General features: G+C 44.3%; 1 protein-coding gene across 1 annotated transcript in view; it reads right to left on the bottom strand.

Moving 5' to 3' along the window:
- Positions 1 to 13,486, bottom strand: part of Kcnmb2 (potassium calcium-activated channel subfamily M regulatory beta subunit 2) — a 274,949-nt gene that overhangs the window by 24,681 nt on the left and 236,782 nt on the right. Inside the window, exon 3 of the mRNA XM_021196606.2 lies at positions 9,304 to 9,426. Coding sequence (XP_021052265.1) covers positions 9,304 to 9,426 — 123 coding nt within the window. The remainder of the gene's footprint in view (positions 1 to 9,303; positions 9,427 to 13,486) is intronic.

Raw genomic sequence — 13,486 nt, 5'->3', positions numbered from 1 at the left:
GAAAAGCACTTGGGCAGGTGTGGTAGAGTCCATGTATGAACTTGTTTGTTTATATGTCCATATTTTGTTTTTTGAGTCTGTTAGTTCATTTGTGTGTATGTGCACATGTGTGAATGCCAGAGGACAAATTTGGCTATTGATTCTCAGGTGCAATCCATCTTGTTGTTTGAGACAAGGTCTCTCTCTCATTGGCCTGGAATTTAACAAGTAGATTAGGTTAGCCAGCCAGTGAGCCCCGTTTGATTATTTGGTGGTTAACCAACAGAGCTTTGTCTCTGGGCTTTATTTGCTGACATTTACAAGTCTTCAAAAGATAGATCATTGTATTAGTCAGGTTTCTTTAGAGTCACAGAACTTATGGAATGTCTCTATATATTAAAGGAATTTATTGTGAAGACTTATAGTCTGTAGTCCAACTAACCCAACAGTGGGCAGCTGTGGATGGGAAGTCCGAGAATCTAATAGTTGCTGAGCTGTGGATGCGAAGTCCGAGAATCTAATAGTTGCTCAGCTGTGGATGGGAAGTCCGAGGATGTAATAGTTGCTTAGTACCACAGAGCGCTCAGTACCACAGACCTAGTTGTGTGTTTGAGTTGGTCTTCTGTAAAAGTAGGTTCCAACAGATGTACTTGCAAAAAAGTGTAAACAGTCGAAGAGTGAGTCTTCCTTCTTCCAATGTCCTTATATAGGCCTCCAGCAGAAGGTGTGGCCCAGGTTAAGGTGTGTGCCACCACACCTGGATCTGGGACTTGCTTTGTCCCAGGCTGACCTTGAATTCAGAGATCTCCTTGCCTCAGTCTCCTGGGATTCAATGCTTGTACTACCTTGCCTGGTCCTAAGCTTTTCATGACCACTATACCTCAAGATCTCCATGTCAAGATCCAGGTCAGAAACTTGTGTCTTCCAGCCTCAAGATCTGGATCACAGGTGTGCCCTCCAATTCTTAATTGTAGTTCATTCCAGATATAATCAAGTTGACAACCAGGAATAGCCACCACAAACATAATGTGCTGATCTTGGAGATGTGTCATGTGGATGACACAGTCTTCCTGAGCAACAGCAAGATATCACTACCCACTACCTGGTGATCATGCTGACTGGACAGTGGAGAAAGGAAGCAAGCCAGTTCCTGAGGACTCATTATCTGAGCATCAGCTACTGAAGGCTAAGGCAGCCATGTATGTATACATAAATACAGGTACCAGAAGAGGCAAAGGCACATGATCCTCTATGAGTTTGAGTTATAGGCAGTGGTGAGCCACCTGATTTGGATGCTGGGAGCTGAACATGGGTCTTCTGCCAGAGCAGTATGTACCCTGAGCAATCTCTACAGTCCTGGAGGGGAACTCAGTGATTTATTTCAATGGCTTTTCATTTGTCCCATGGAACCATTAAATAAGTGCTAAGGTTGTCTCTGTTCTGGTCCTGTTTCTGCAACAGGAAGGCTATGGAAGAGAACAGCAGGATCCTCTGCAGGGAAGCTGTTTGTTGAGGAGGGGAAATTGACAAAATATGCAGCTGAGCCTGCTGATCAGGAAAGCTAGAGTCTGGGAGCAGAACTAGGGACAGAAAGAGCAGGAAACACTGAGGAGACCTCAGATAGTGACTGGAACATAGAGAAGGATGGCAGAAATGAGGAGGGACAATGACTACAAATTTTGAGATACAAGAGACCAGAATGGATGCCCTAATGAAAGATGGACAGGACCATATTGATTCTTGCTGGCCAAGTTAATGTTGACGGTGAGAGAATGCTGTAGGGTTACAATGACTGTGCTAAATTTTGATTCATAGTAACATTTAATATATTCACCAAAATGGCTGATCACAGCAAATAGGTTCCGTGTCAAGGTGGCTTCAGGCAAATTGGCCATTGTTGTTCTGGAGCCCCTGACACGAACACTCAGAAAACCAGTGGCAGATATACAACCTGGGGCTGTGACGTAGAGTGCAGATGTGGTTTGGAAGCTTGTCATTGATGTAGATGGGAATGGCATAGGCACCTGTGACAGACTGTACCAAGACGGGTGGGTGACTGACCGAGAAGTGGAAGAGGCTCGAGGAGATGAGAGAAAGGTGGCTGAGTGCAGCTGGGGTCCAGGAGGGGAAAGGGCAGCTCTTGGTTGGTGAGCTACACATAGGCCAGAAGAAAAGAGATCTGCTCTTGAAGTTCAAGAGGGCGTTAAAGGGAATGAAAGAAGAAGGACAATTAGATTTGCATGTTAGAAACATCATGAATATTAGTGAGTCTGGTTGTTAAATATGCTTTCAGAAGATTGCCATTATGTTGACAACAGTATTCGGCTTTAGTGCAATAGTGAAAGAAATGATAACAACAACAACAACAACGAAAACCTAAAGGAAATTTTGTGTGTGTGTGTGTGTGTGTGTGTGTGTAGAGTACAAAGAATTCATGGGCCAAAATGAAATCAGACAAATAAAGAACTTTGAAATGAATGATATGGAAGACAAAGTATCCAGTGGGCATGGCTAAAACAACAGATAAGAGTGTACATTTTCTTGTAGATAAATTTTTGGGTCAAAAGTTTTGTGGGCAGGTTGGTGTCCCTATCTCGCTACTGGGGTTCCTGCCTAGCTACAGGAGGTGGCCTCTTCAGGTTCCATATCTTCACAGTTAAGGTCACCCCATTGATTCGTGGGTGTCTACCTTATCTCACGTCTCTATCTAGTCCTGAAGGTGCACCCCAGTGCAGGGACCACGGATAGAGCAGAGACTGAAGAAATGGCTAACCAGTAACTAACCCAACTTGAGATACATCCAATGGTTAAGTACTAACCCCTGATACTATTAATGATACTGTGTTTTGCTTGCAGACAGGAGCATAGCATGGGTGTCCTCTGAGAGGCTCCACTTGCAGCTGACTCAGACAGATGCAGACACCTGCAGCCAAACAGTAGATGGAGCTTGGGGACTCTTAGGCAAGAAGAGGAGGAAGAATTGTGGGCTCTGAAGGGGGATAGGAACTCCACAAGAAGACCAACAGAGTCAACTAACCTGGACCTTTGGGGCTCTCAGAGTCTGAACCACCAACCAAAGAACATACATGGGCTGGACCTAGGCCTCTCTGTAAATATGTAGCAGATATGCTGCTTGGTCTTCATGTGGGTCCTGAACAACTGGAGCAGGGTCTGTCCCAAGAGCTGTGGCCTGTCTGCAGGATATGTTCTTCCAGCTGGGCTGCCTTGGCTGGCCTCAGTGGGAGAGGATGCATCTAGGCTCACAGACTTGATGTACCAGGGTTGGGGGATACACAGCGGAGTCCTACCTGCGCAGGGAAGAAGGGGAGAGGGAATGGAGGAAGGATCGTGGGAGAAGGTGACTGGGAGGTGGAGGGAGGGAGGGAGGGAGAGGGGGAGAAGCAGACAGAATGTAAAGTGAATACATTTCAATGCTTGTGTTAGAGAAAAAGAAAGCCCTAAAATTAAGTTCACTCAGCATCCAAGGAAATTTTGAGATAAGTGGAATATTCAAAAAGAAGAAGGAGTAAGGAAAGAAATTACCATAAGCACTACTAGAGGAAATGGATGGCAACTGTGTTAAAGGAGCAATGAGTTCAAAGGTTAATGTGTTCTGAAAGACTAAAATGGATACATCTTTCACAAGATTGATGAAGAAAACAATCAAAACCAAAATAAATATGATGAATTGAAAAGTCATAATTGTGGACACAGCATGCTTTAGAAAGGAGACACTTAAAACAACTTTGCAGTAATACATTTAGAAGTTTGGAGATATTAAACTTGCTGAGAGAGACGGCAAGGCTTTACAAATATGTAACTTACTGAAGCCAACACTCAAAATATAGATAGCCAGAAGACCTAAATAATTCTAAACTATTAAAATTTGAAACAGCTAAAAGTTTTAAATAATTAAAAGTATTTTGGTCCTAGAAATACAAAGCTCTTGCAACTTACAGCTGAGCCCAACTATACAGTATAGATAATTCCAGAGTGCAGAGAAAGAATGCCAGCCAGTCTGCTTATGAAGTTGGCAAGTTCTGAGACCAAAGCCAGTCAGAGCCACATGTGATGGAAAACTACAGGCTTACCTCGTTACTAACCACAAATATAAAATCTAAAAGAATTTAGTTCACCAAACCTGAGAGTATAAAGAGATAGAGCCTACCATGATAAAGCTACTACTATTGTATTTTTAGAAATATAGCATCGATCACTGTTAGGTTTTTATTAATATGTGAAAAAGCATTATAAGTTGATAATGTGATAATAATATAACCTAGAAATACATTAACATCCATTCATGGTAAGAGCTATTGTCAAATTAGAAGTAGGGACATCCTCAATGTAATAAAAGGCTGAGAAAAACTACCTGTAATATAGTTGATTCAATTATCTAATGGTGAAATATTGAAAAACCCCATTTAACAAATCAGACTGAAAATGTCCACTGTCACCAGCTTTATTTTAATTTACTGAAACATAAGCTCATATAATTGGGCAAGAATAATAAAAGAATGCTATATTTACAAATAGAGAAGGAACAAGAGCTTATTATTTACCAGTGAGATAGTTATAAAGTACAGAAGAATTCTTAGGTAACTCATTGTAAAAATTGAGCAGAGGGCTGGGGAGAGGGTCGATCAGGTAAAGAGGTGTGTGGAATCAGCCCTGGCGACCCGAATTCAAGCTCAAATCCATGTGGGTGGAGAGCTTGGTCCTACAAGTTGTCCTCTGACTTTACCATGGCACATGTGTATTCACACACAGCCCCATCACCCCACCCCACCTCATACACACACACACACACACACACACACACGTGCAAAGCAAGCAGGCAAGCAAGCAAGGAAGAGGAAAAAAAGAAGAAAGGAGCTTGCAAGAAAGGAAGGAAGGAAGGCAGGCTAGTTCACAGTGATGTCAAACCAAAACTGATAAAGAATACACAGTAGTCTTTCTGTCTGCCAGCAAACACGTAAAGTGTATGTGGACATTAAAGAAGCACATTGGGCTCACTGAGGGAGACAGTGCACTGTTCTTGGAGTTAGGAGATTGTAGGTGAAAGAAACAGATCTATTTCTCTTTGTTGAGACAAAAAATAATTTAAGTGCAGGGGGTCTGACTGCCTTTTTGTTTCCCTAAAGTCTGGGAAAGGATTAATAAAACAAGGGATATACCCACTTCTTGTCCTCCTCCTGCTTCCTCCATCCTTGGTGGGATGGGAAGGAGGTTTCTCCATCAGTCGAGGGGTCACCTGACCAGCCAGGCAGATTCTTCCACCGTTTCCTACCTCTCCTTAATCCTGTTGCATCTATACAATCTCTCACTCTGTTGAAACATTTTAATAAGACAGCCTGCCAGCCCCTGCTTTGGCCGTTATCTCTCTCCCTTGTGATGTATGCTGAGTGTTTTCTTTAATGAGCTTCCTCGTGTTTTCCTCGTTAATCTGTCTTTTGTCCCAGAAACTTGTCTGGATTATGATTATTTTTAAAGATTGGTTTCCTCTCCTTCCTCAGAGGCCAGTGCAGAGAATCCTATTCAATCAGAAAAAGGCTTGGTGACATAAAGTTAGGACTTCATCTGATACCCAAATGGGCTTCACCTTTAAGCCAATTAGTTAATGGTGTATACTGTTCCTATGTTGTCTTTTTCTTTTTTAAAAACCATCAACATTTTTTATATGTAATTCTCTCATTTCCTTTTTTTGTTTGTTTTCTTAATGTGGGATTTTTGGACGTTCACACAAAACCAGTCCAGGCCTGACAAACCAGTAATTCTCGAGAGTTAGAACATATAAGTATGTTGCTCATCTGCATCAATAAGAATCTCTGACACGTAGACTGTAACTTTAATTTTTGTTTTCAAGGATGGGATTTAAAGTAATAAGTGCGTTTGTTGAACAGGGACGTCAGTGTGCACATTCTTAGCCTACACGGCTAACGGAAGCAAGCAGAAACAACCTAAGGATGCAGAGCCAGCACGTTCTCACAGCCCATATTCCCAGCTGATTGTGTTTAGTTTGTCTGCCTTTCCTTGACCACATCTTCATCTCTATGCCTGGCTGAACAGGAGCACCTGGAAGCCCAGATATAATCAAAGAAAGTGAGATTTCAGTCAGTCTGTGAGATGGCTAATCTTCATACGCAAACGGGTGGTATTTAGAATCACCACAGAAACACAGCAGTGTTCAACCTAGGAAAGGAGTCTGTTTGAACGTGGGGGGCACTTACCCCAGGCTCAATAAATCTGAGCACCAGTGTTCATCTCTTTGGATTTCCTGACAGCAGGCGCGGACGCAGGCGCAGGCGCAGGTGCAGTGTGACCCGCTGCCTCATACTCTGGCCTCTCAAAAAAAAAAGTTACCTAGCAACCAGGAGGCAGCCCTTCCCCCTTCCCCCTTCCTCCCTTTCCCCCCTGCTCCCCTCCCCTGCACGCTCCCCCTCGGCCCCTGTGCATCAGGCTTCATGCACTTATTTTAAGTCATGAGTTCACCTCCATGACTTTACCTCCATGATGGATTGCTTTCTCAAACTATAAGTCAAAATAAATTCTTCTTTAAATTTCCTTGGTCAATTATTTTTAACACCAATAAGAAAGCAATCAATACACCATCGCTGGAGTCGGGGTGCGCATAAGTCTTTGTTCAAATGCTAGTTGCCTTCTGGGATACAACATCCCAGTTAAACACCACGGGACTATTTTCCCATAACCAAGGTATCATGAGGTGTACAAAGTACTGGAAATACAGAAGTATGTGTGTGGATGCAATAATCACTTGCATGCAACTTTAAAACTTGCTTTTCCCCCAGCAGTGGTATGTCAAAATACTTTAAAGTACTAATTGATAAATATATTTCATTATTTAACAGATTTTCTACTGTGAAAAATGACCCCCCAATTTCTACTATAAATAGCTACTTATTATGACAGTACTGCTTCTGGAAGTTTTCCAAGGAATTTTATCTGTAGGGCAGTTCATGTTTTAAGAAGAAAAACAAGCTCCTTGAACCATATTTAATAAACCCCCTTATACATGCCCACTCTCATTCTCAATTCTGATTTCTGTTATGTTCTTCCTGATGTGTCACTCAAGCTGAAGAATGCTGGTAGAGTCAGTTGTGCTTAAAACTTAGCATTACTTAAGTAACAGTACAAGATTAATGAGGAAGAAAGAGGTGTAGAGGAAGAAAGCAAACAGGAAGCAGGCAAACGTAGGGAATAGCATAGCAACCTGGGACTCTGCCTGACTTGGACAATGCATCTTTTATGCATTTGGAAAGCTAAGACCCTCATCAGCATGTAATATGCATGTGTAGCCGCCATCTCAAAAAAAGGCACCTAGCAACCAGGGGGCAGCCTTCCCCCCCCCCCCGCACTCCCCCCACCCCCAGCCCCTGTGCATCAGGCCGCATGCATTTATTTTAAACAATGGTGTAAGTTTCTACCCTTTATAGCCACCAAATAGACAGCTTCTAGTCAGTGTATTTTCAACATATTCATGTACCAGGGTAGCAGGGACGATGATCTGACCTGATCTGGTTTCAGGTGCATGATAATAAGACAAAGCTGGTTCTTCAGGGGAACTTTCAGGGAGACACCCCTGTTTAACATCATATGCTTATGTGCATAAGATTAAAATCAGATACATTATGGGAAGGGCATACATGGTAGAAAAATGATTTTATGATCTAATCTATGAATCAAAAGAGAGAACCATCTCAGTATACTCTTTGGTGACAGGCTTCTCTTCACTCAGTAAAAGGAGGACAGTAGGAAAGGCCTTTGAACACTTTGTCATCTATGCAGTCTCTTGCCTACTTAAAATGCATTTATTTTTGACCTGTGCTATTGCTTTGCTTCTGAATAAAGTTCCTTTGCTACTTTGCAATCTGTATGAGCCTTTATTTCAATTCTTTGGATAAGAAGCCAAGAACATGGAAACAGTGGGCTCAGGCTCAAAGCACTGGTAACAGAGGGGAACAAACACTTCAAAAAACAGTTGTAGAGGAGACCTGGGGCTCAGTGGACAAAGTGCCTGCCATACAAGCATGAGGACTTCAGTTCAGTTCCTCAAGACCCACCTGAAAACAGCAGAACACAATGACTCACATCTGCGAACCCAGCACTGCCTCTGGAGAAGAAACAGGCAGAACACTGGCTAACCAGTCTAGCCAACCATCTAACTTCAGGCTCAGTGAGAGGTCATATCTCAGAAGCAAAGGTGGAGAGAGATTGAAGAAGACACTCAATATCAATCATACACTTGTATGTGCAAAACACACACACATACACACACACACACACACACACACACACACACACACACACACATTTACTCACTAAACCCAAGGAGACTGGAAGTGGCTGGGTCGAGCTATAACCCATTCTGGTTTTGCTGTGTGACTTTGACCTCTTGTCTTTTCTCTCCCTCCGTTTGTTCCCTCCCCCCTTCCTCCTGCCCTATGCTTGGTGCCTAGACATGTGATGTTCATCCCTTGAGTCAGAGTGTATTCAGTACCTACTGGGTACTGTGTACCAGGCACAGCGCCAGGCTCTGGAAATTCACTAGACACCAAAGCCAAGTCTGACTGGGTGGAGGGTGATGAGGCTGGGAGTGGGGTTCAGGCTCTGATCGGGGTGTCTTCAGGCAGAGCTGGGGTTAGAGAAGGAAAAGACTGGTGGGTGTATGAGCGTGGGAGGGCATTTCTGGCAGGGCACAGTCTTGCAAAGTCACTGGGTATGAGTGAGCCTGCAAGAGAGATGGAGGCCACGGGCCAGAGTATCTGAGGCGCCAGCCTTGAGGTGTAGATCCCTTCCCAAAATGTAGAACATGATATTTAGTTTCTGTGATGGTTAATCTCCACAGGATTTGTAACAACCATGGTACTAAGCCTCTGGCATGTGGTAAAGGCATTTTCAGTCACAGACCAATTGGGTGTAGGTATTTTCTCAGTCATGGCTGCCTCTTCCCAAATGACTCAGGCTTGTGTCAAGGTGACACAAGCTAGTGCACACTGGAGGGAAGACTCACTTTGAGTGTGGCAGCAGTGTCTCTAAGCCTGGGCTGGATAAGGAGACAGCAAGCAGAGCATGAACATTGTCTTTGCTTGCTGACTACAGGAGCAATGTGACCAGCTGTCTCCCACTCCCGCTGCTGTGGCCCACATTGTGAGGAACTGTACTCTCCAAATGTGCACCAAGTAAGCCCTCCGTTTCCTAAGTTGTCTCTGGTGTCTTATCACAGTGACAAGGAGAGCAGCCAACATCTTGTTCCATCAGTGTTCCATAAAGTCTGGCAAGAGCACCCGAGTTCAGGGAGTTTACCTTTTCTCGTCGTGTCTGTAAGATGAAGAGGTCCGGCCACTGGTCCATATAAACATCTTAGAGGATGTGGGTCCTGCGGCTCCTTTCCTCACTGTGGAAGTCCTGGGGGAGTGGCAGAAAGACCTGCAGAGGACACACTGGGGTTAGCTGGGACTCTGTGTCAACAGTGACATCTCAGAGGGTCAGCTCTCTTAGTCCCAGGCTTTTAGGCCTTGGGGGTGCTGGCTTTGTTCACTGACAGAAACCCCACTGAAGCCCTGCCTCTCCCTCAGAAATTTGCGTTCCTCCTTTAAAATTAACTAACTAACTAACTAATTTACTTTAAGTCCTGACCACAGTTTCCCCTCGCTCCTCTCCTCCTAGTTCTCCCCATCCTCACCACCCCCATCAGCTCCTTCTCCATTTCTCTTCAGAAAAGAGGAAGCCTCCCGTGATATCGCCAGCCTTGGCATATCAAGTTGCAGTAGACTAGGAGCATCTTCTCCTGCTGAGGCTGGACAAGGCAGCCCAGTTAGGGGAAAGGGTCCCAGGGGCAGGCCACAGTGTCAGAGACAGCCTCCGCTCCTATTTTTAAGAGTCCTATAAGAAGACTAAGCTACACAACTGTAACAGATGTGCAGAGGCTCCCTGGTTGGCAGTTCAGTCTCTGTGAGCCCCTTTGGGTCCAGGTGAGTTGGTTCTGTAGGTTTTCTTGTGGTGTCCTTGATCCTTCTGGCTCCTACAGTCCTTCCTCCCACACATTCAAATGATTTTCGGAGCTCCTGCCTAATGTTTGGTTGTGGGTCTCTGCATCTGTTTGCATCACTTGCCGGGTGTGAAGTGTCTCTGATGACAGTTTGTATTCCATTTTTATAAGGCTTTGTCCTTTACTGTCTCTGCCGTGGCCGGCTAGGGAGCCTGCCTTTCAGAATCTTGCTTTTTCTCACTGGTGTCAGAATCTCAATGCTTCCCTTACAACACACAATCACTTTGGATTCATCTTGAGTATGACGAACTTCCCCAAACTTGAGTTCAGATTTGGGTACCAAAATTTTACCTCCTCTTTCATCTTCAAAAATTTCCTTACTATTCACAGATGTGACATATTAGGAGTAAAATATCTTTTTTTTTTTTTTTAATTTCTATTTTTTTTTCTTCCTTTTGAGGCAGGGTCTCAGTTTGTGGCTCAACCTGGCTTCAAACTAAGAAATCTCCTGCCTCAGCATCCCAAGTACTAGACTGCAGGGAAACATTCCTAAAGTAAGCTGCTGCCAGTGCAGGCTCAGCTCACCACAGCGGAGCTTGCCAGGGACACTGACAGAGATGCGAGCAGCCATGTGTGTCTAGTGGCTCTGGTGCCTGGGGTCTGGCAAAGGATGTGGCAGCAGGTTGTGTTCTTTGGTTGGACATTTGTGAAGAGTTCCCTTGTCACTAAACACAGCACCAGAAGAGCCACTGTTCAGTACTTTCTGCCGTAGTTTTCTTTCTTTAAGAAAAAAGGTTACTGTTTCTAGTTTTGTTTTGTTTTTTTTTAACTTTTTATTTTATTTTTTTTTAAAAGATTTATTTATTTATTATGTGTAAGTACAGTACACTGTAGCTGTCTTCAGACACTCTAGAAGAGGGCGCCAGATCTTGTTACGGATGGTTGTGAGCCACCATGTGGTTGCTGGGATTTGAACTCCGGACCTTTGGAAGAGCAGTCGGGTGCTCTTACCCGCTGAGTCATCTCTCCAGCCCTTAACTTTTTATTTATGTGTGGAGCATATGCAGATGCAGGAAGGGGCCCAGAGACCAGAAGAGGGCATCAGATCTCCTGGAGCAGGGGTTATTGGCAGCTCTGAGTTGCCTTATGTGGGTGCTGGGAACCAAACTCAGACCCTCTGCCATCTCTCCAGCCCTCTACTTAATAATTTTCTAGAGAGATAGAAACCCAAAATATCATAAAGATGGCAGTACAACATGAAAGCTAAATGACACCTAATGCATTAATAAGAGGAAGGGTGAAACGTAACTCCTTCGGTGTACATGGTTGATAAGGACGAAGATTAAAGATGACTATGTCTGGAAACAGGGTTAGTTACCGTGTGCTGTATTTTCTATCACATGCCTGATGTTCCATGCACACTACCTACTCACGAAACATGACGTCATAGCCATATGTTAGGGTTATGCCATGAAAACCACATAATTTCAAGACAACCAATGGTATTTCCTGCTTACATCCAGAGCCCTACCCCTAAGCTGTGTCCCCACTGCTGGTTATATTTAGGAAAGGTAAACTATGCTTCAAGGCTCGGTTTGCCCTGAATTCTCATTGTCTCTGCAGTGACCCACCGTCGGTTCAGGACTTCTCAGAGCTGAGCCAGTGGATCTGAGTGGGGCCCAGAACTCTGAATCACTAAGGAGCTCTAGGGTGAGGCTGACACTGAAGACAACGCTAAGTGGCAAGGGTTTGGAAGAAGAGGTTGGCTTTTTTTCTGTGTGACCTTGACAAAGTCACTTGATCTTTCTAGAGCTGAGTGCTATCAACAAATCTGTTTTCACTCTCCCTGGTACCCATGGAGTTTGAGATAAATAATTTAAGATCGTTCTCACCGGGCAGTGATGGCGCACACCTTTAATCCCAGCACTCGGGAGGCAGAGGCAGGCGGATTTCTGAGTTCAAGGCTAGCCTGGTCTACAGAGTGAGTTCCAGGACAGCCAGGGCTATACAGAGAAACCCTGTCTTGAAAACAAAAACAAAAACAAAAAAGAAAAGAAAAGAAAAGAAAGTCGTTCTCAGTTCCATTATTTTGGCACACAGTACATTGAAGAACGAATCTAAGAATCTGGTTGATCACCATAGGCTGGTTTATAGGAACAGGCCTGGAAATGGGGTTCTCCTGAATCCCCTGGATCAGCGCCAGAGAGCAAAGCCTCAGAGGTGAGTCACCAGTGCAAATGCAGAGGTCTCTCATGGCCTCCTAAGATAATGGAGGGATGTGACTCTCCACGTGGATAGATTCCCTTCACAGCTGTAGGAAGAGCAGAAATTGACTCTAGGCTGGGTGTGGTACATTTGCCACCTCAGCAGCGGAGGCAGGAGCATCAGAAGAGTAGAGCCATCCCACTGGAAGGTATGACAGAAAGGATGAAACCTGTTCACAATCCGGTTGTCTCCAGATCAGGGCTGTTTAGTGTAGGCTGACCGTGTTACATCATAATGAGATTGGCTTGAACTTTTGCAAAGTTATTTCAGTGTAGACTGTAGACTTCTTCATCTCCTCTAGTAAGCTCCTCAAAGTGTTGCTAGTGTAGGAGAGACGAAGGAAAGCTGCCCAGTTTGAGCATAGGTGGAACGGGAAGCTAGTTAGCACTGCCATACTATTGATTATTGGCCTGACTTAATAGACACCCATAGAAGTCCTAAGTACTTTGAAATAATTCAAAATGAAAGGGCTGCAGTGACCTGATGTCCTCAGGGGACTTTCTGATTGGGTGTCGCTGTTCAGGAAGACACCTTGGCTACGCTGTTTAAAGTTGATGCAGAAAGAGGAAATGAAGAATGCTTATTCTAATTAGCTGTCTGCAGCCTATTGGAAAGGGCTTCCTGGACACTTAATGTTATTCCAATAAGCAGACTTAGAGTTTTCTATTCAGTTTCTTTCATGAAGACAAAGAGTTATTTAAAACTAAATAAAATGAAAGGCCATTTCTGCTTTTTAAAGGCCACAGTATACAGATCCTAAGGACGTTGGGAATGATTTTCATGCTTCAAGGAAACTGTGTCAACAGAAGCTGCCAGATTCCCTCTCAGACAGGAGATAGCCCTCCTGAACCCCTAAGTTAAGGGGCGCAGCTCTCCCCACTGAGTCAGGAACATTTCCATTGAACTGTCATTCGGGAAGTGACACAGGAGTGTAAGAAATCTGTAAATATTTGCAGTTTGGAATCCCATGCGAAGCAGCTGTGCTGGACTGTGGATCAGGGGAGAATCACGTCTACTGCCCTGGTGAGTGACCCAGGCATGGGGACCACTCCATAGCAGGTGAGTGTGGATTAAAACCCACAGACCCAAGAAACCTGATCAAACCTGCTTCTGATCAGGGGATGATGGCTCAGTCAGGCAAGTGCTTGCAAGCATGAAGACCTGAACATGGTTCCTGCTATTCATATACAAAGCCAGCTGTGGTAATGTGTGTGTGTGTGTGTGTGTGTGTGT

This window comes from Mus pahari, chromosome 4 (assembly GCF_900095145.1).
Source record: "Mus pahari chromosome 4, PAHARI_EIJ_v1.1, whole genome shotgun sequence".
Taxonomy (NCBI): Eukaryota; Metazoa; Chordata; class Mammalia; order Rodentia; family Muridae; genus Mus; species Mus pahari.
Note: the sequence above shows the minus strand (reverse complement) of the source record. Positions and strands in the feature narration are given on the sequence as shown.